Source organism: Telopea speciosissima, chromosome 4, assembly GCF_018873765.1.
Source record: "Telopea speciosissima isolate NSW1024214 ecotype Mountain lineage chromosome 4, Tspe_v1, whole genome shotgun sequence".
Lineage (NCBI taxonomy): Eukaryota > Viridiplantae > Streptophyta > Magnoliopsida > Proteales > Proteaceae > Telopea > Telopea speciosissima.
The window spans coordinates 5,169,646-5,190,073 of record NC_057919.1 but is presented as its reverse complement, the minus strand read 5'-3'; the positions used below and the strand labels follow the sequence as shown (position 1 = coordinate 5,190,073).

The 20,428-nt window shown below is 41.0% G+C and overlaps 4 protein-coding genes across 4 annotated transcripts; all 4 read left to right on the top strand.

Annotated features, from left to right (window-relative positions):
• Positions 1-459: 459 nt before the first annotated feature.
• On the top strand, positions 460-11,912 carry LOC122658193 (probable LRR receptor-like serine/threonine-protein kinase At4g37250). Its single transcript, XM_043853104.1, has 9 exons — positions 460-2,445; positions 2,832-3,517; positions 6,091-6,246; positions 6,471-6,577; positions 6,780-7,017; positions 7,109-7,222; positions 7,346-7,588; positions 10,780-11,397; positions 11,639-11,912. The coding sequence occupies exons 1-9, from the start codon at positions 795-797 to the stop codon at positions 11,849-11,851; spliced, it is 4,026 nt and encodes a 1,341-aa protein (XP_043709039.1). The 5' UTR covers positions 460-794; the 3' UTR covers positions 11,852-11,912.
• Positions 5,778-8,230, top strand: LOC122660590 (microtubule-associated protein RP/EB family member 1C-like). The gene is made up of 7 exons (XM_043855963.1): positions 5,778-5,946; positions 6,091-6,246; positions 6,471-6,577; positions 6,780-7,017; positions 7,109-7,222; positions 7,346-7,667; positions 7,937-8,230. Exons 1-6 carry the CDS (start codon positions 5,839-5,841, stop codon positions 7,622-7,624), a joined length of 1,002 nt encoding a protein of 333 aa, XP_043711898.1. The 5' UTR covers positions 5,778-5,838; the 3' UTR covers positions 7,625-7,667; positions 7,937-8,230.
• A 278-nt stretch (positions 11,913-12,190) lies between the features above and the next one.
• LOC122660595 (calmodulin-like protein 5) lies at positions 12,191-12,694 on the top strand. The gene has a single exon (XM_043855969.1). It carries the CDS (start codon positions 12,212-12,214, stop codon positions 12,677-12,679), a length of 468 nt encoding a protein of 155 aa, XP_043711904.1. The 5' UTR covers positions 12,191-12,211; the 3' UTR covers positions 12,680-12,694.
• Positions 12,695-17,748: 5,054 nt separating this feature from the next.
• On the top strand, positions 17,749-19,982 carry LOC122660591 (probable carbohydrate esterase At4g34215). The gene is made up of 2 exons (XM_043855965.1): positions 17,749-18,403; positions 19,623-19,982. Exons 1-2 carry the CDS (start codon positions 17,771-17,773, stop codon positions 19,878-19,880), a joined length of 891 nt encoding a protein of 296 aa, XP_043711900.1. The 5' UTR covers positions 17,749-17,770; the 3' UTR covers positions 19,881-19,982.
• The last annotated feature ends 446 nt before the right edge of the window (positions 19,983-20,428 follow it).

The window sequence follows — 20,428 nt, the reverse complement described above, 5'->3', positions numbered from 1 at the left end:
AACCAAAAACCCCTAATAAAGTCATAAAAACCAGAACCCCACATATGATTTAGGGCTTCTGTTCACCTTTTCTTACTTCCCGCCTTTTTCCTTTCCCTGCAATCTCACTTTCTCACCTGGACAGAAGTATTTTAACCTTTTCCCCGCGGTTAAATCTTAAAAAAACTTGAATTTGGAAGAAACAGGGACTGGACAAACTGATGTTGTGGAAATGGTCCTACTCATTACTCAAATCGGTGTCTTGTAGCAAAGATTTGATTCGACGCCGCTTTTGTTTATTAACATAATAAGTGATGGAATTGTCTGATTGAGGAGGGAAGAGAGAGGTGGAAGGTAGGAAGAACAGAGGTGGGTTTGCATTAACTATTTCTTCAGGGTACAAGACTATAACTCTGTAAGGTGGTTGGTAATAATAATTTGCATTTCAGAGGAGAAGAGCAGATCGAAGAGGTGTTTTTGGGACTTTCCCTTGTGGTGAGCTACCAAAGTCTTTCCCTTTTATTTATTTCTTTTTTTCGCGTCTTCACCCTTTTTAACTGTCTGACTCACAATTCACATGGTACCTGAGTGAGCTGAGATCATAAATCAAAGTTCCATTTTTGTTTCTTGTCAATTTTTTTCCAATATCGATTCGGTCACCAAACGATAAAGCTTACGGAGTAGAGAGTAGTAGGTATCCATTATCTAGCTTCTCCCCCTTCTCCTGTCTGTCTTTGCCTTTCTTTATCTCTCCGTCTATTTTGTTTTTCCCATCTTCAGATGCCCTGCGAGATGATGCATCACTGGAAGAGAGCATGAGTTTCGTAAGCAATGGTTTCGGTTTCTGGTCGGGATTTACTGTTCTTCTCCTCCTTGTGGCTCGGTCTTTTGGGCTAAATATGGACGGAGTTCTTCTACTTTCCTTCAAGTACTCTGTTCTGAGTGACCCTTTGTCAGTGTTAGCGAGTTGGAACTACGACGACCAAACGCCTTGCTCATGGAACGGAGTTATGTGCACCGGAATTGGGACTGCGGCCACGGGCGATTCTCTTCGTGTCGTCAGCTTGGTTCTCCCTAGTAGTCAGCTTCTGGGTTCCGTTCATCCAGACCTGGGCATGATCGAACACCTTCGCCATCTCGATCTCTCCAATAATTCCCTCAACGGAACTCTCCCCGCCTCGTTGTTCAACGCTTCTGAGCTTCAATCACTCGCTCTCTCCAACAACGTTCTTTCTGGTTCGTTGCCGGAGTATGTCGGTGGGCTCAATAACCTCGAATTTCTCAACCTATCCGACAATGCCTTGGCGGGAAAGATCCCTGACAATCTAACTGCGCTTCCTAATCTCACCGTCCTTTCCCTCAGCAGCAATTACTTTTCTGGCGGTGTGCCCAGCGGATTTGAAGGTCTAGAAGTTATCGATCTGTCGTCCAACCTGATCAACGGATCGTTGCCTGCAAATTTCGGAGGAGATAGACTCCGGTACTTGAACCTCTCTTACAATAGGCTCTCCGGAGGTATCCCACAGGACTTTGCAAAGAAAATCCCTGCCAATGTTACTCTCGACCTCTCCTTCAACAATTTAACCGGAGAAGTCCCGGAATCCGGAACTTTCAGTGATCAGAAGACGGAGTCATTTGCCGGGAACCCTGATCTATGTGGGAAACTCCTTAACAAACCATGTTCCATTCCTTCTTCTTGGGTCTCTACTCCTCCAAATGTCACCGATGCCACGTCTCCGGCAATTGCAGTGATGCCCAAGGCTATAAACTCAACCCCTGTAACTGGGTCGAGCGGGAATGGGATTCAAGGCACTCAACAGCAGGGGCGAAGCGGGCTTAGGCCAGGAGCGATAGTGGGCATCGTCGTTGGGGATTTGGCGGGACTTGGTTTGCTGTCGATTATTTTGTTTTATGTGTACCAATTGAAGAAGAAGAAGAGGAAGGTGAGCAGCACAGGGGTCGGAGAAAAGAAGGTGTTTGAAAAGGAAGGAAAAGAGGAATGGTCCTCATCACTAGACTCCAAAGGGCTGGCGTGGTCGTGTTTGAGAAAGAAAAGCGTAAAAGATGAAGAAACGTCGGAATCAACAAGCTCCGACAGCGACGAGAACGAAGAGGAACAAGTGACCTACGATCAGCAGCAACCGAAACGAGGATCACTTGTGACGGTGGACGGTGAAACGGAGCTGGAACTGGAGACTCTTCTCAAGGCTTCAGCTTACATACTTGGAGCGACAGGTTCGAGCATCGTGTACAAGGCGGTGCTTGAGGACGGGACGACGTTGGCTGTGCGGAGAATCGGAGAGAGCGGCGTAGAGAAGTTGAAGGAGTTCGAGAATCAGGTCAGACTCATCGCTAAACTCCGCCACCCTAACCTTGTTCGCATCAGAGGGTTCTACTGGGGTTCGGACGAGAAGCTCGTCATCTACGATTACGTCCCCAATGGCAGCTTAGCCAACGCCTGTCACAGTAAGCTCTCTCCCTCTCCACTCTTCAAATTTTTTTTTGCGTACGTTAGAAAAAAAGATTTTTCTTTGCTAAAATACGCGTAGCGCGAAATGGCGGTGGATGAAAAAGTCAACTACTATTCATCTTTCATAGGGTTTCGTCACATGTCAGGTAAACCAAATCCCATAAGATGAAGAGGATCCAGATTGTAAGATGAAACCGCCAGTACAAGTGTCACTTTCCATAAAGAGAAGACGGTGTGACGTGTAAATGTGAAGAGTTTTTTTTTTTTTTTTTTTTGTCGGTTTGGTCATTGGTGGTCCATCACCCCAATCATTCTTTGATACTCATAGTTTTTATTTCCATAAAAGAGCAGTGTAAGAACTGAAATTTTTGGTTGTGTACAGGGAAACCGGGTTCATCACCATATCAACTACCGTGGGAGGCGAGGGTGAAGATAGCAAGAGGAGTGGCTAGGGGCTTGGCGTACCTACACGAGAAGAAACACGTCCATGGCAATTTGAAGCCCAGCAACATACTCTTGGGCGCTGATATGGAGCCTAAAGTCGGAGATTTGGGCCTGGAGAGGCTGGTGTGGGGAGGTGACAATAGCTACAAAGCGGGTTGGTCCGCTCGGCATTTCGGGAGTAAGAGGTCCACGGTGTCCAGGGACAGCCTTAGCCTACAACAAGATCAGCTACCAACGGGAGCTAGCCCCAGCATTAGTTCTATGGGCGGCAATTCCCAATATCCGGCTCCCGAATCCCTCAAGAATCTGAAGCCCAACCCAAAGTGGGACGTCTACTCCTTTGGTGTCATCTTACTAGAGCTTCTCACCGGGAAGATACTCTCTGAGGCAGAATTGGCTCAGTGGAATACTTGGTTTGTGGCCGGTGAAGACAGGAACCGGGTTCTTAGGATGGCTGATGTGGCCATCCGAGCTGACGTGGAAGGGAAGGATGAGGCTTTGCTGGCTTGCTTTAAGTTGGGGTTTGGCTGTACGTCCGTGGTTCCCCAAAAGAGACCCACCATGAAGGAAGCTGTCCAAGTCCTTGATAAGATACCATCCTCCTCTTCCTTACATCTTCTTTATTAATTTCTTATCTTGTGTTTCATCGACTTCAAAAGCTTTGCTAAGCATACAAGCAGTGATCGAGGGAGATGATGGAGTGAGAGAGAGAGAGATGCTGATCGTGGGGCCGGTCAGTGTTACTGGTTGTATGTATGATTTGACTAATCGATTGTTAATTTTCTTATGGATGAGATAAACATCCTTTTGATGGCAATGGTGGTAGGGTTCTGGTGGGTGTGATTTGATTGGGATTGAGAGAAACAGGAGTGGAGTGAGAATGGAATAGGATTGATTGAAGAGCGTGTACGTGTTTGTCTTTCTTTGTGTTCCTTTGTCGCTAACTGGCTGTAATAGTGTATTATGATCCACTAACATTGGAATAAACCCACTTGGGCTGCTGGGCCCCCATGTTTGAATTTTAATTTTGAGGAGATCATTCACGTATAAATTTTCGTTAATTGTTATTTTATGACAGATTTTTTCAGTCAATAATTCCAAAGCAGAGAGTTGGTCAAGACATCATAAACGCAATGAACTGAATCATTGTCCTATCCATGGGTATATTACAACAACTGGGCCACGGTCGGCCCACCAGGCAGATGAAAGAAGGAAGAGACATGATCATCTAAAAGTTAGGCCGCACCGATAGGCCAATTGGAGCCAACCGGTTAAAGACCAATTATTATTTCGGTGGTCACGGTACTGGGCTTGATCAACTCATTCGTGGCCTTGGTTGAAGCCCAATTGATATATTTGTTGCCCAATTATTCTGTTTAAAGACCAATTATAATCTGATTGGCACAAGTAACTTCACCCCGATTATGGACCAATAACCGACTGATCGAATGGATTTCAAGACCATAAATTGATGGAGACTAATTTGTTAAGACCAAAAATTGACCAAGACCGAGTGGTGGTTAGGACCAGCCCCAACCTAAAGATTAGATGAAGAATATAACCATATTCGGACGAGTATGGCCCAAGTGCAAAACCCACATGGCCCATGTTCTTTTTGTTTTTTTGGGTAAGAACATTTAAACATGTTCTCTATGATTGGGGGAGTTGCCTACGCTAGGGCTGCAAGAGGGTCGGGTTGAGTCGGGCTTTCTAAACCCCCAATCCAACCCTGAGTCCCCTTAGATGGGCCCAGGCTCGACCCGACCCTAACTCAGGGCCTAGAAAATCCAACCTTGACCCGTCCTCAGAGTCGGGTCGGGTTGATCCTGATTGGCCCTGATCATGTAGTGGGGAAGGGAGAGATGCATGGACTAGACTCAGTTGGGCTGGGTCGGAGAGAAAATTATCAATTTTACATAAAATAACAGATATAATAACATATTGTATAACTTACTATTTTCATATATAATATATTATCTAACCAAATATGTGTGACATTTGAAGTTTATAATATATATATAGTATATCAATATATATATTTTTTATAGTATAACTTAATATAGGGTCAGGCCGGGCTCAGCTCTATGACTCAACTCTTACCCAACCCGACCCTAACTCGGCCAAAAATTTCAAGCACTGATTTGCCCTTAGGGTTAGATATCTCAACCCAGGCCCTATTCGGGATCAAGACGGGCCAGACCGTGTTCAGGCCGACAGGGCTAAACTTGCACCCCTAGCCTGCACTGTGAGAGTGTTCAGTGTTCCCAATTTCACCACGAGGGATCTGCCGTTTAGTGCCACTCCGTGCGTGATGGACCCTTTCTCGAGTCTGGATCAGCTACACATATGAGGAGGGTAGTTACTCTCCACACAAATGAGAAGTTGACACTGTGTTATGCTCAACTAGAGAAGACTACCGTCCGTCCCTTTCTCAACCAAGTGATTTCTCTTGAGTGGGCCCCGCTCATCGGGCTCCCATCAATTGGATTGCAAAGGCCACCTCTACACTAAAACCGGAATCATTCGGAAATTGTCTGATCGCAGATTGTCCGAACTACTGATTTGCAATGATTCTTGGCGGTCCGACCGTGAACGTATCGACAAGGTTCCTAGTTCCTACCGCGTGACCTTCGCTAGTAGCTCTCTTCCTTGCAAACGTGGGAAACGGCCCCATTTCTCAACGGACATATAATCAGTTTGAAACTTTGAATTATGTAATAAAGAATCCCAACCCTCAAGATCCCGCTCTCCCCCTTTTTGAAAAAACAAACCCCTTCAAGGTCAAGGGAGCCTCAAGCCCTCAAACCCCAATCGCTCCTCCTCTTAAGCTCTAACCCTATTTTCTTACTCTCTCTCTCCAGCTTCATCTTCTCCTCTCACTCCGTCTCTCACAAAAACAAGAGAATTGCAGTTATAAAGAAGTAAAAGAAACTAAGGTCCAAGAAATGGCGACGAACATCGGAATGATGGATTCTGCTTACTTCGTAGGAAGATCAGAAATCCTTGCCTGGATCAACTCAACTCTTCAACTCAATCTTTCTAAGGTCGAAGAGGTTAGATTTTCTACACAAACCCTAACCCTAACCTTTCTGAATTATCTTCCTTCTGTTCCCTCTTTTTTCTTCCTCATCACCATCTTCTTGAAAGACGCATTTTCTTTGTATCTTTTTTTAATTGCGTGAGAAATTTTCACACAGGCCGCGCCCGGTGCTATCCAGTGCCAACTGATGGACGCTGCTCACCCAGGGATCGTTCCGATGCATAAGGTCAACTTTGATGCCAAGAGCGAATACGAGATGATCCAGAACTACAAGGTTCTTCAGGATGTCTTCAATAAACTCAAGATCACAAAGGTTCATTGTCTTCACGCTCTCTGTCTTCTGTCTCTCTCATATTCACTCATTATTTTGGATAGGGTTTTTTATGGGTTCGATAGATTTCTTTATTTATTCTTTGATTTTGCAGTCCCCATCTATCTATTTCTGGTTTTAATTCTCTGTGTAGGAAAAGTGACGGTTTTAGGGTTTTTGAAATTTTGTTCCTTTTCTGATTTATGTTGTTTTTTTTGGGGCTTCAGCACATTGAAGTGAACAAGCTAGTGAAGGGAAGACCCCTTGATAACCTGGAGTTCATGCAGTGGATGAAGAGATACTGTGATTCCGTCAATGGTGGACTTCTGCACAGGTAACCCTCATGTCCTCTGTGTAATTTCCGTTTCTATGATGTTTTGAAATAACAATGTAAATTGCTTTTAGTATGTAATCTCCACCACGGAACAAAGGTACTTAAGAATAAAATCCCATATAATGGTCATTTTCTCTGCCCCCAACTGGCCGAAAAATCCACATTCGTGTTTCAGGATTTTATTCTTGACTGTCTATTTCAGTTACAATCCTCTGGAAAGGAGAGAGACTTGCAAAGGTGGAAAAGAAACAAGCAAGAGAACTGCACCCACACAGGCTTCAACCAAGTCCTCAACCACTGCTTCCAAAACTCATTCCTCTCACAATAGTCGAAGGAACGAGGCATCTTCTGTTAGCTCAACTAATCCATCCCTTAAGACTGCAAAACCTGCTTCTAATGGACCATCTGCTTTTAATGGAGGGCCTGCTTATGATGAACAGGTGATACAAGAAAATGCAAAAAAGATACTTCAAATTTTCCCCCTCTGTTTTTGTGTGTGTTGGAATGTAATCTCATTTGATTTGAATGCAGATCACCGAGCTGAAGCTCTCAGTAGATAGCCTTGAGAAGGAGAGAGATTTCTACTTTGCGAAATTGAGGGATATTGAAATTTTATGCCAGAGTCCTGAAATTGAGCACTTACCGGTTCTCTTTCATCATCCTTGTTTATTAGTTTAGCTTTTTCCTGCACAGTTGCTAGTAATGCAAACTAAATTATATACCGTAATGATAATAGTATCTGTGAAATCATCTCTTCTGTACATACAGATTGTCAGTGCGATACAGAGGATATTATATGCAGCTGATGACAGTGGTTCAGCAGTGGCAGAAGCACAAGCCATGATATCCCAGCAACAGAATCATCCAAAGTCTTTGAGTCCTGTTCTTGAGGTTGAGGAAGAGACTCCAAAAATAGAAACTCAGAAGAGGAAAAATATCTTGACTCTTGAGGTTGATAGTGTGGCCAATTCAACATTGTCTCCAAGACAAAGGATATCTGATGCATCTGATGTCCATTGTAGTGGCTCTCCACTCATTAGTTGTTGAGACCCTTCCTGTGCAAAGAATCATGTTACTTGGATTGAATCAGGTTTTCAAACAGGCTCTCTCTTTCAAATTCGTCATTTTTTTTGGTAGGGGGGGTGTGTGTGTGTTCAAAATGCTCTTCTTTATTTGCTGATGTTATACAGCATGGAACAAAATTTCATGAACGCCATAGGTGTGGTTATATAGCATATAATTCTAGAATTCAACTTGACAGATTTATTGGTTAATCCATCTTTTATACCCACTAGGTTTTGTTTGTCCCTTCTATTTGTACTATTATTTCATCTCACAATACTGACTTCCTTGCTTCAGGTGTGCCTATTCATTCCAGCACTTTAGGATAACTGTGGAGGGAGGAGACTGCATCAGATGAACCCTGTTACCCTGTTTTTTTTTTGTAGAGTTGGAAAATGATAAATGATGCCATTTCTGTATGGCTTTACACCACTTAGAGTTTGCTAAATTTTTAGCAGCTAGCCTTCTTTTGATGTATCATTTTGTCAATCTGAGAAATTACCTATGTCAAAATATTTGAACATCATATTGAATCTTTGAATTTCTTTTTCTTCACTTCATTTAAAGCAAGTATGTCTGTGTGTTTTGGGATTTATGAATGTGGCCATTCATTGTCACAGAACCGTCGTATTTTTATGTTATGGGCACATTCTGATTACATAACTAACCTTTTCTGTGCCATTAGTCTTTGATTGTGTTGGCCTGGAGAATGTTTTGACAATTGCTTCATTTTGTGTGTAACTCTGAACAAGGAAACAAGGAAACATGGTAGTGTATCACTGTGATCTATGAGTGTGCGTCAACTTCAAAAGATTCATGATTTTACCTAGAAATTTGTGGATTACTTCTGTTATGAACCTTCACTTTTGCACCAAAGAGAAAAAGAGGGGAATGGATGAAGCACTAGAAACGATTGAATGCATTATGAGATTACTAGTGGCTATTACTTCTGTTCTGAACCTCTACTTATTTTCTATTTTAATCAAAACCTGCCTTTACTTCCTATATTGGAGGGGCCAGAGGGGGGAGGGGGGATCATTGTTGAATTCCATAGTTCCATGTTGAGATTACTAGTGGCTCAAATTGGTAAGTATAATGGGTAGAACTCATGGTCATATGTTTATGGCTGCTTAGTCCTTACCTTCACGCAGTCTGAAGCCTCTGAACCCTGTTGGACTTACAAGAGGGAAATGAGAGTAAAGTGTCAATAGTGTAGCTAGGTTTTGGCTGTTGGCCCTCAAAGTTTGGTGCAGACCAAACAGCCATAATTCCCTCAATACGTGTTTTTGTTAAAGACCAAACAGCCATAATGTTCTTACAGTTTTTATCCACCAGTTAGATATTTAGTTGATGGTTTGAGGCTCTAATCTATATATCCTGTTCAATTAGTCAAAATACTTACTAGTTGAATGTTGTAAACTTTAAGCTACTTCCCTGTTCAATTAATGGACAATTGGCGCAATTGCCCATTGTTCTCTTCCTTCCTTTGAGACTATATTTGTTTGCCTACCCAAAAAAAAAAACTATATTTGTTTGCCTTATTTATAGATGAGTTGACTAAAGACATTTAAGATTGGATTTCTTAGTATATGGTGTTTGCTAATGATATTGTTTTGATGGATGAAACCAAAGCAAAGAGAAATTCAAAATTTGATTGTGGAAAATAGGATTGACAATGGGTGGTGAAAAATTGATGATAGGGAGTTACTCCAAAATGAAAATTTTGGGTACTTAGTTTCAATCATAAATAAAGAATGAGAAATAAGGGATGTGATGTTGCACAAAGAATTAAAATCGAATGGATGAAGTGGAGGTTTGTGTTCGGAATGTTGTGTATTTGATGTAATCCTTCAAAACTTCTTTTTTTTTAAAAAGGGTAAGAGAATGCAAAGTTGCGCCAGCATGGGGCCAATGAGAGTGCGCACAGTGAAAAATTGATGATAGGGAGTTATTGCAAAATGAAAATTTTGGGTACTTAGGTTCAGTCATAAATAAAGAATGAGAAATAAGGGATATGATGTTGCACAAAGAATTAAAATTGAATGGATGAAGTGGAGGTGTGTGTTCGGAATGTTGTGAATTCGATGCAATCCTTCAAAACTTTTTTTCTTTAAGAAGGGCAAGAGAACGCAAACCTGTGCCAACATGGGGCCAATGAGAATGCGCACAAAGGCATTGGCTTGAATTGGGATTTTTGTTTCCATTATTAAGGGGTCTTTTTTATGCTCTTGTGTCCTGGCATAGGAACTATGCGATCGTTTAGCGGTTTTTTCCCCCAAAAAAATTTGTAAGACCGATAAATGGTTAACAATGATGTATGATCTTGAATATTGGACTAAAGAAAACAACATATAAATAAATTTAGTATAAAAGAAATCGGGATGGTAAGATAAATATAGAAAAGAGAAATCAAGGAATAAACAAATTAGAACTAATTTAGGAGTAGCTCCAATAATACATGTATGGAAAAAAATTGTTTGAGGTAGTGACATGGACATGTGCAAAAACTTAAAATGACACTAGGAGAAGTGAGGAAAGACTTGCATAGCTTTAGGAGACTAACAAGTATGATTTTGAATAAAAATAATTGGAGAAAAAGAACCCATGTAACTGATTACTGACCCCATTTAATTGGGTTTTACCCTGAGTTGAATTGTATAAAGTGGCTAAGCACTTGAAAATGGCGTATCCAGTGCAAGAGGCTCTCTCCACTGTGGGGTCTATGGAGGGCTATAATGTAAGCAGTTTTACCCTTCGTAAAAAAACTGTTTCCAGACTTAAACCCGTGACCTTTTGATCACAATGATCACAATTGAACAACCTTACGGTTGCACGAGGCTGAGGGACTTGTGTGGTCATTAATCATTATAGCTCGTTTGTTTACCTAATGATTTCCCATCAAAATAAAAAAGTTTCCTTTTACCTTTCAAGAAGAGATGCAGTTGGTTCTGATTGGGGTAAGAGGGTGTGGCGGAGAGAGGTAGATTGAGCGGTCAAGATTATTCAATCAATGATGGGACCCATGGCACCGTTCCCCGGAGCACATCGCAGGGCCACTGGCGAGAGCGAGAGACAGAGAGAGAGAGAGAGTTAAGGGTTGAAACTTGTAACTGATTTTAGATAAGACTCTGAGAGAGTAAAGCACTTCCTGGAGAAAGGGGTCAACAGAAGAAATCAAAGGGAAGGAGATTGAAAAGGCGAGTTTGAAGCAAAGCGAAGAAGGGTTAATGGATGACAAGAAGCAGATCTTCATCTTATCTGGGCAGAGCAACATGGCCGGAAGAGGAGGCGTTAGTGGAACCCCACACAAGAAGTGGGACGGAGTGGTGCCTCCTGAGTGCCGGCCTGACCCTTCGATCCTCCGGTTGAACGCGGGATTGCAGTGGCAAGAGGCCCATGAACCCCTCCACACCGACATAGACACCAAGAAGGTCTGCGGGGTTGGACCTGGCATGTCCTTTGCCAATGCCATCCGATCCAGGGGCTCGAACGTGAGCGTGATTGGTCTGGTGCCGTGCGCAGTGGGTGGGACGGCGATCAAGGAGTGGGAGCGAGGGCACCACCTGTATAAGAATATGGTGAGGAGGGCCAGAGAGTCGGTGAAAGAGGGTAGTGGCGAGATCAAGGCCGTGCTTTGGTACCAGGGTGAGAGCGACACCTTTTCCCAACACGATGCACACTTCTACAAGGCAAACATGGAGAAACTCATCCGAGACTTCCGTTTCGACCTCCATTCCCCTTCCCTCCCTTTCATCCAGGTCAGAGTTCATTTTTCTTGGCTTTCTCTATGAAGAAGCTCTTCTTAGTGTGAAACCCAAAATCCAATTTCAATCCAATTTCTGTCTCTACTGCCCTCCCTGATTTACTGCTCTGGATCTGGGGGCATAGAGAAAGCTTCAAAACTTTCTCTTTGCTTGCCAGGAAGTTGAGATCTAAATCAACCAATCTAAATTGATTTAAAGTGTTTGTATTGATATTCGGATGTGAGCATGAATGCAGGTCGCTATTGCATCTGGGAATGCGCAATTCATAGAGAGGATCAGAGAAGCACAACTGGGAATCAATCTAGAGAACGTTGTATGCGTCGACGCGAAAGGGTTGTCGCTCAAGGACAATCTCCACCTCACTACGGAGGCTCAGGTTCAGCTTGGAAACATGTTAGCGGATGCATATCTCACCCACTTTGCATCAAATGCCCGTTGTCTCACCTGAATGCTCTTTTTACCTCGCTCGCTCTTCGTTGTTTTAATCCAGAAAAAAGATGGGATCCTTTGGGTTTGCGAACATTCGTTTTTGTCGACTTCGAATTCTCATTTTTCTTTTTCTCCTTCTTGTAATCAATTTTCATTCCTTTGTCCAACATTCAGAGGAGAGATTGATCATCCCCCCTATTCTCTCCTTATTCTCTCTTTATCTCCATTCCATTTCTCTCATTTCACTTCTTTTGTGTGAAATTAGGGCATATTTTTTGCTTTCTTGCACAAAACTGGGTGATGTTTTGGTTGTTTCCCCAATCAAAGCCACTTCAATTTGCGAAAAGCATGGCATCTCCTCATTGGGTAGTTTTAGAAGATGCTGCAGCTTCTGAGCTTTGTGTTATTGGGAGTTATCTTCCTCTGTAGTCTTATAAATCCTCTCATTTTCTCTGTTCCTCCTGAGAAGTTTCTTGCTTGGCTTCGATCTTTGTTTCTCACTATTTCATCCACCATGTCCACCACAACTATTTCAACTTCCATCACTGAACCTTCAATGAAAGAAGAGAATAAAGATAAGAACAACGCCCATAGCCACGACAAAGTGGAGCTGGAGAGGGTTTTTACTACCTTCGACAAGAACGGAGATGGGTTCATAAGGAAGCAAGAATTAGGGGAGTCCCTGAAGAATATGGGTTTGTTCACTACAGAGGAAGAAGTGGAAAGCATGGTTGCAGATTTGAATTCTAATGGTGATGGGCTCATCGATCTTGATGGGTTCTATGAATTATATGATTCGATGGGGGGAGGAATCGAGGAAAGAAGGAAGATGAGGAAGAGGAAGTGAAGGGAAATGATGATGGGGAGAGGGATTTGAGAGAAGCGTTTGATGTGTTTCGTTAAGATAAGTATTTCATGATTGGACATGATAGCTATCCGATCTCCTTCGTTGCTTTAGTATTGCTTAGAAGTAATATTGGATCTATAATTCATCGATGTGATGGTCCCATTTGTTTCTCTTTGTGATGATAAATACTTAACTCAGTGGTTAGAATAGAGATGGGATGATTACGGTGGATGAGTAGGGATTGGTGTTATCATCGATGGGATTGAAGCAACGGATTGGGATTTAGGATTGAAGAGAGATGATTACTACGGTTGCCGGAGTGAGTACAATGGGCGTAGGGGTGAAGCCTTTCTTTGTCAATTGTTGCCGGAGTGTATCATAGCAGTGGAGGTAAGGTTGCAGGTCGGTGGTTCTGTCTGAAAAAGTTTTTAGTTGGGAAGGATGAAGAGAAGGATGGTTGAGGTTAAAGTATACAAGGGTAAAATAGGTGCTTCACTACATCAAAAGGGTATTTTTGGGTTTTGATAAAATTACAACTTCCACGTCACCACTTCACATTCAGTGGTTGGGCTGTCGTATGATGGGGATGCACCTTTCACACTAGCATTTCTTTATGTTTGAGTCAATTTTTTTGTCCATTATCCAACTTTTTCACCAAAATCATGAGATTTTTAATTTTTGTGTCTAGATTGGTTTTTTGAGAGGGAGGGTGGAATGGGGGTCATTGCAAGTGTTTTTTTTTTTTTTTCTAAGGGTTTTGCTTGTTGTAACTATGATTTGTTATATAGAGCTTGTAACCATGATAGTAAAATAATATGACATCTTTAATATTGAAAACGTCAATTTAATGATGATCTTTGTCTTATATATAACAAATCAACAGAGACTACCATTAATCATATTGAGAATATCCATTTTTTTTAAAGATTATTAATGTCAAAACCTTTATGTTATGTGTTTAATGGGCTTGATCTAGTGTATGTGCGCTAGATTATATCAACCTAGTATGAGATAAGTTAAGGATTTGATTTAACGCGTTACATCATCACTGAGTTCTTGGTGTATCGTTCAAGTACTTAAAATTTGGTATCAAAGTCAGACACCATGTCATGGTTCGAGTAACAGAAAATGTTGTCTATGAGAAGGCTACATGAAATAAAGTGAAAGACGTCAAAAAAAGGCTATCCGTCACCTGACAAAAATCTTAGAGCAAAGTAGAGCCGTAGAAGATGATTTACAATTTTTTTGTTAAGTTTTTTATCACCTAGCATCAAAAGTGATTTGATTCGATGATTGAATTCTTTAGACCATAGTTTCACTTATCAAAATTTGTATTGGTCTCATTTGATATTTGGAACCATTCCTTGGACAATGAGTCTTGTCATTAACTTTCACTTCCCATTGTGGAAGGTTTAAAGCTCCCTTCTTTGATCGAATGATAAGGTCAGATTGCGTGATTAGAGAAACTCTTGAAGTCTTCATCGCTATGGAGTCAAAAAAATCTCAAATTTTTTCTACCCCTTGTTGGATAAAACAAAAAAATAACATCATCCTCTTCTTAATTCGTAGGACGAGTTTCCCTCCACCTACGGATCCCATCCGCTGTGGGATAGGAAAGGAAGGAAAAAGGTATCGGGAGGGTATTTTGGAACATACTAAACCCTAGAATAGTGAGTGAACTGTCTTGGGTGGAGGGACACTTAGTCCTATGATACTATTTTTAAGATTTTTTTGTTTCTTATTCTAACAACAGGTCAACAATTCAAAAGTAAACGGGAAGCATGTACATCCTTAAACTATAGTTATATTGGCACAGGACCAACCTTACTACCATGAAGCAGTGGTGAGGTAGTCCTTAGGACCAGCTTTAGTAATGTGGTCTGACCCAAATTCAACACCACACAAATTTTTCTGTCAAGATTTGTTTCCAACTTCCTTAGAAATTTTACGGAAAAGAAAAAATAAGGACTTCGATTTCTAGGACCAGGCAAGTTCAAGGTATCTTTATCATATCTGGTATAGCCGATGTTTAGTATTGTTACTAGGGAGGACAACAGGATTAAGAAGACTGTTACGTGTTTGGATAGAAGATTCCTTTCATCAAGTCAACTATATAGACGGAGTTAGGGGTAGCACTATAGCAATGAGCGATGTTGATTATCATGTGGTTATTTGTTGTTGGTTATAATGTAATTGTTGTTGTAGTTATTTTATTATTCATGATGAGTTATTATTAGTGGATAGTGAAAAGAGAGTTATAGGGAGAAGTGGTGGAGTTACACCTGGCACCAGCTTTGCATTTTTCACATTAATTGTAGGGAGAGGGTTCCTTGCAATCATCTCCTTTTCAGGGAGAAATAATGCTTGTTTGGTATTTTAGTTTGACATTGTTTCTAAAAATTAAAAAATTAAAAAAAAAAAGAGTTACGTTGAGTTAAGCTTGGAGACAGAAATTGAAGTAAGACCAAGGGTTCGAACCTATGGCTATAACCTTGATAGGGTGGTGCTTTGATCAGTTGAACTATATTACCAAAATATTAGGTGTACAACCTAAAAAAAATTATAATTGTTCTAAGAAATCTGCATGCAAAGCCGATGACAATGTAGAGAATGATAATATCCAAATTGAGGCCTCATGAATCAGAATAGGAGACAAGGTCTCATTGTGGATATCCCACATCTCATTTTGTGAGAGACGCACTGAAATCTACAATTTGGTATCGTGCAGTTCTTTTTCCTTGTACTACAATATAGATGTACTCAGTTTCTCCTCACCATTGGTGATAAGAAAATCTCTTCAACAATGGGATCTTACCCTTAAATTAGAATTGTGAAAGATATTTTCCACTTCATGGTTGTTGGAAAATATTCATCTAAAACAAGCACGTTAACACATATCACCAGGGGAAGAGAATACATATATCTGAATCAGTATTTTTTTTTTTTTTTTTAAAACACAAAAAACAACACAAATACAAACAAAAAAAAAAAAAAAAAAATAGAAAAAAGGGGGGGGGGGGGGGGGGGGCGGGGGTTTTTTTTTTTTTTGTATTGTTGGTGCGGTTATGATGCATTCAAGACAGCGGTACTAGTTTAAGGGGTTATACTCAATTGGATACAAAACACTGGAAAAGAAAGCCAAGAGAAAACTTAAGTTGAGAACTTGAGATTGCCTCTTAATTATGAAAGAAATAGGCTCTTTATATATAAGACAGGAAAATACATCATCAAGGGTTATCTTCAAAAGACATGTGCAACACTCATTCTTTTTCCCACAAGACATGCATGTTGACCACACAAACATGTCTTTTAATAGTAAAACATATTAATCATTTATGTGTGTATTAGAAAAGGACATAACCGTTTAACAAATTTTTTACAAAATAAAATAATATTTAAAGGAAAAATGATTTGTGCAACACTAGCTCAAAAATGAAATTGCACATCCCCTATATATCACTGTTCATGTGGAGCTCTTTGAATAAATTTCACTAACTCTTGTGCCCCATACTCCATAAAAGTCAATACACATATACTTATCTTTATGAATACAAATTGTACCCTTTTCAGGTCAATTCAATTAAGCCTCTTTCTTTTTTGTATTAGACCAAATTACTTGGATCTCCCTGACCTCTCTGACAATTCAGGAATCTCTTGTGTTTCTGAGAAATACTCAAATCTTCCTTGCTGCTCAATCTAGGTTTCACTTAACCTCAGTCCGTTAGCGGTGTTAGTAAAATACCTATTGTGACCAAAATACCCTTAATTATAAATGACCAAAACTTATCTTTCTTTCAATCGAGATCCTTTCAAACGAGCAGAGGAGAGGGGTTGAAGAACAAGCGGCGACTAAAACTTCTCTCAATCCATCACCGGCCAAGAAGTAATCATTCCGGCGACCATGTTCTTCACCACCAGCGACTGCAACTTCACTTTCTCTTTTCAGCAGTTTCACTGTGGCCAGTCGAAGGAGATCCTGCAACTGTAGTTATGATGTTCTTCAAAGTTCAAATTTCTACCTGCAAAAATCCGATAACAAAATTGACGTTAGATGGGAAAGAATGAAATCCCTAAAAACTCATAAACGAGAATCTTCATAACCAAATCGAATCGGTTATGAATTTGCTGCCTTTGACTAAATTCCCTTTTCGATCTCCATTCTTGGATAGGCACAATTTGTTGTTATTTTTCTTGTCTGGATCTGTTGGAAAGGAATCATTCATGGTTCTTCTGATAGAGACATCTGTAAGAACTTTTAGTGAGTTTTTTTTTTTTTTTTTGGGGGGGGGGGGGGGTGGGGGGTGGGGTTTGATTGCTTGTGGAATTGCAGGAAATTAGATAAAACTTCTTACGCTTTACCTTATGATTTTGAGTTTTCTCTTCCTGGTAATCGTTGTCTCGCTTGTTACATTTTTTTCCTCCTGTAATTTTTGTTCCGGCTGCCCTCAGGCTTGTCAACCGTGAGATTTTCTTTTCCTTCCTGATGTATTCCAGTCCAAGGATCGACCTAAACCCGCGAGCATAGAGTGGGAGCGTGGGAGGAGCAACAATTGCCTTGTCTCTGGGTAATCTCACCACCGCTGCAGATTTTCGTTGAAGAGACCACCATTGCAGATTGCCGTCGAAGAAGATCACTTTGGGTGACAGGGCGAGGTGGGCCAAGTGGGTGATCGAGGGTTTTTTTGAAACTTTGAATGTAGTAGAAAAGAAGAAGAAAGGGAAAGGGTATCAGGGTAATATGGTAACTTTATAAAAGAAAAAGGGTATAATTGTCAAATTTCATAAACTAAGAGACCTGGACTAAGTGAACCAATATTAAAAAGCAGGGAAGGTCTGAGTAGTTGTCCGAAATACAGAAGAGGTTTCCTGAATTGTCAGAAACACGGGAGTTTTCCTGAAGTGTCAAAAACGAGTAATTTGCTCTTTATATTAAATAAAGACCTTAGAATACATTAATCCTTCTTCCTCAAGCCAACTCCATGTGCCCACGTTTACCACCTTGTTTAACCTTACTTTTCTTTTTCTGTATTAATGGTTTTGGTTAAGAATCAGGAATTTATAGATCTTGGTTCTCCTACACTATATTGACATATGACGTACCGTGAAAGCAAGGTATTATTACTTGTAGGTTCCATGTGCACCTTGTTATGGCTGCTGTTTCTGACCTTTGCCGGGTTGGGAAGGCCGGCAACGGCAACGGCAACATCGTTCGTTTACAAGAACATATTCATTCTTGCTGGACAGAGCAATATGGCTGGGAGGGGAGGAGTGGTGAACGACAAATGGGACGGAATTGTGCCTTCTCAATGCCAACCCAATCCATCTATTATCCGATTGGATGCAGGGCTGAGTTGGGTAAGTGCGACGGAGCCTCTCCACGCGGACATCGATCTCAATAAGACATGTGGGGTTGGCCCAGGAATGGCGTTCGCGAATGCGGTGAAGAGCAAGGACAGCAGCGTCGGAGTGATTGGTCTGGTACCCTGCGCGGTGGGAGGGACAAATATAAGCCAGTGGATGAAAGGGAGTCATTTGTACGAACAGATGGTGAGGAGGGCTCAGACGGCTCTTCAGGAAGGAGGGACGATTCGAGCGATAGTGTGGTATCAGGGGGAAAGCGATACGGTAAGTCGAGCGGATGCAGAGGCCTATAAGGGAAGGATGGAGAAGCTCATCGCCGACTGGCGTGCCGATCTACGATCCCCAAATCTTCACGTCATTCAGGTAATTCTCTCAATGTCTCTTCGTTTTGAATGCAGCAGTTCCCAACTATCCTGACTCTTGCAAAACATTGAAATTTGAAAAGACTTCTTTACTGATCAGCTCAAATGATCATTAGAATCAAGTCGTTTCGATTTTGATTCAATTCCAATTCGAATAGTTTAGAATCAGAAGACTCATTTTTTTTTTTCAAACCCAGATCGAGTCTAGGAGTTAGACAAGGACCAACCACCACCAACTCTGCCAACCATCTTCTTTGTATATCGTTTGGGAAAAATAACGCTGCCGACAGCGCCCCTACGCCCTCTCACATGTGGTGAAGTAATCGGTATCGAATCGGTCAATTCATTTTGTTTTCGCTAGAGACCGATGCGATATCAATTCTTAACTGATATGATACCAATCCATGGGTACTGTATTGATCAAAGGAAAAAATGCAAATAAAATTGATTTTCATTGAAATTTAAGGGTAAAACTATCCGATACAGGCCGATCCGAATCTCCCAAATATTAAAACACTGTTTCCCACTCGGGCTAAGCATAGGCTACATTGGCAGCATGGTCATCCCCTCCATTTATATTATTTTTTTAATTGAATTGTAAACCAATCCACTTTGGATGAATTGATTGTCAGAATTGGCCAATTCCTCTGATTTGGATTAGAATCCACATAGGCCAATGCCAATTCCGGTTGATTTGGATCAGATTGATCCTAAATGAATACTAGGGCTTGGGAGGGTGGGGTTATTTTTGCTGAATTTTCTTGAATTATTGATTATTTTGATGGAATCGGTTGAGACTGATCTAGATCCCAATTTGATTTGTTGTTCCCATGAGATTAAATATGATTTGGGAAAAAGTTCTCCGACTGGAGAAGGTATGCTAGCACCCTCGTTGTCTATCACTTCCTCTCGTTTGAAATAGCTTCGCTGCACTCTTATTTACGAAACCATTATTAATCCTCTCTAATGTGATTTGCCTTTCTTATAAAAAGGACATACCCAATGCATAAAAATTAGCTGATGAGATAAAAAAACCTAGCGATTTCAAAAACCCTAAAATTGGTTGCTCTAGAACAATCGGAATCGAGATCAGTCATTACCCATTCCTATATGAATCGACTGATTTGATCTATCCAATTTCAATTTATGAAATAGTGACAAAATGCAACCTTAAAATTTTTTTCATGGCAAACAATTCCAATTCTATGGTGGATATGCAGGTGGTGTTGGCATCAGGAATGGGACCTTTCATAGGGACCGTGAGAGAAGCTCAACTAGGAATACACTTGCCTAACGTTATGTGCGTGGATGCCATGGGACTGCCCATAGAACCAGACGGCTTGCACCTCACCACCGAAGCTCAAGTAAGGCTGGGTCAGATGTTGGCCGCTGCCTACCTTAACACTATGTCCACCAGCCTCTCCACCAGCCTCTCCACCAGCAATGCTCGGAGGATATGCTACCCATTCTTTTGTTGATTTTTTTCCGACTCTCTTCCCCTTCCTCTCTCTAATGAGAGCACCAATGAAATGGGGAAGTGGGTCATCCCAAACGAGAGATATTGAATCCGATCAATGAAATACATTTTTCATAGAAAATCAAAAGAATTTATTAAGTCTGTATTCTTGGAATACATTCTAGGTTGGCATGCAAACAATCTAAGATTGAAATTTTATGAACAAATACAATCCTAAGCTTCCATCTTCACATGGCAAGTTTCAACAAAATTAGTGTTCACATTTCTTGCATCAAGAAGAAACAGAATAATGGGCAGCCCTTATTGCTTCTCCTACCGGCGATGTAGCAATCGAATGAGGGCATTATTGCATTACTTACCTCAGAGCGTATTTTTTTTCTTCTTAAAAAAAAACAATAGAAGCCTTTTCTTAATCTCTCTGTAATCTCATTATCCAATAAATGATTAAATTTGAAGTTGAAATTTAAGCCATGATTTGTATAGAGCATTTTCTAAATATTCAATTGTCAAAATTTCTTTGCCAAAAAAAAATACAGTCAAAATTTTAAG

What these genes read in the sequence shown, in the direction of transcription:
- LOC122660591 (XM_043855965.1), top strand. Translation starts at nt 17,771, where the DNA reads ATGACGTACCGTGAAAGCAAGGTATTATTACTTGTAGGTTCCATGTGC. An exon ending in CAAATCTTCACGTCATTCAG is followed by an intron (nt 18,404 to 19,622) that starts GTAATTCTCTCA and finishes GTGGATATGCAG; the next exon opens with GTGGTGTTGGCATCAGGAAT.
- LOC122660590 (XM_043855963.1), top strand. Translation starts at nt 5,839, where the DNA reads ATGGCGACGAACATCGGAATGATGGATTCTGCTTACTTCGTAGGAAGA. An exon ending in ATCTTTCTAAGGTCGAAGAG is followed by an intron (nt 5,947 to 6,090) that starts GTTAGATTTTCT and finishes ATTTTCACACAG; the next exon opens with GCCGCGCCCGGTGCTATCCA. An exon ending in GGCCTGCTTATGATGAACAG is followed by an intron (nt 7,018 to 7,108) that starts GTGATACAAGAA and finishes ATTTGAATGCAG; the next exon opens with ATCACCGAGCTGAAGCTCTC.
- LOC122658193 (XM_043853104.1), top strand. Translation starts at nt 795, where the DNA reads ATGAGTTTCGTAAGCAATGGTTTCGGTTTCTGGTCGGGATTTACTGTT. An exon ending in CTTAGCCAACGCCTGTCACA is followed by an intron (nt 2,446 to 2,831) that starts GTAAGCTCTCTC and finishes GGTTGTGTACAG; the next exon opens with GGAAACCGGGTTCATCACCA. An exon ending in CTTCCCTCCCTTTCATCCAG is followed by an intron (nt 11,398 to 11,638) that starts GTCAGAGTTCAT and finishes GCATGAATGCAG; the next exon opens with GTCGCTATTGCATCTGGGAA.
- LOC122660595 (XM_043855969.1), top strand. Translation starts at nt 12,212, where the DNA reads ATGCTGCAGCTTCTGAGCTTTGTGTTATTGGGAGTTATCTTCCTCTGT.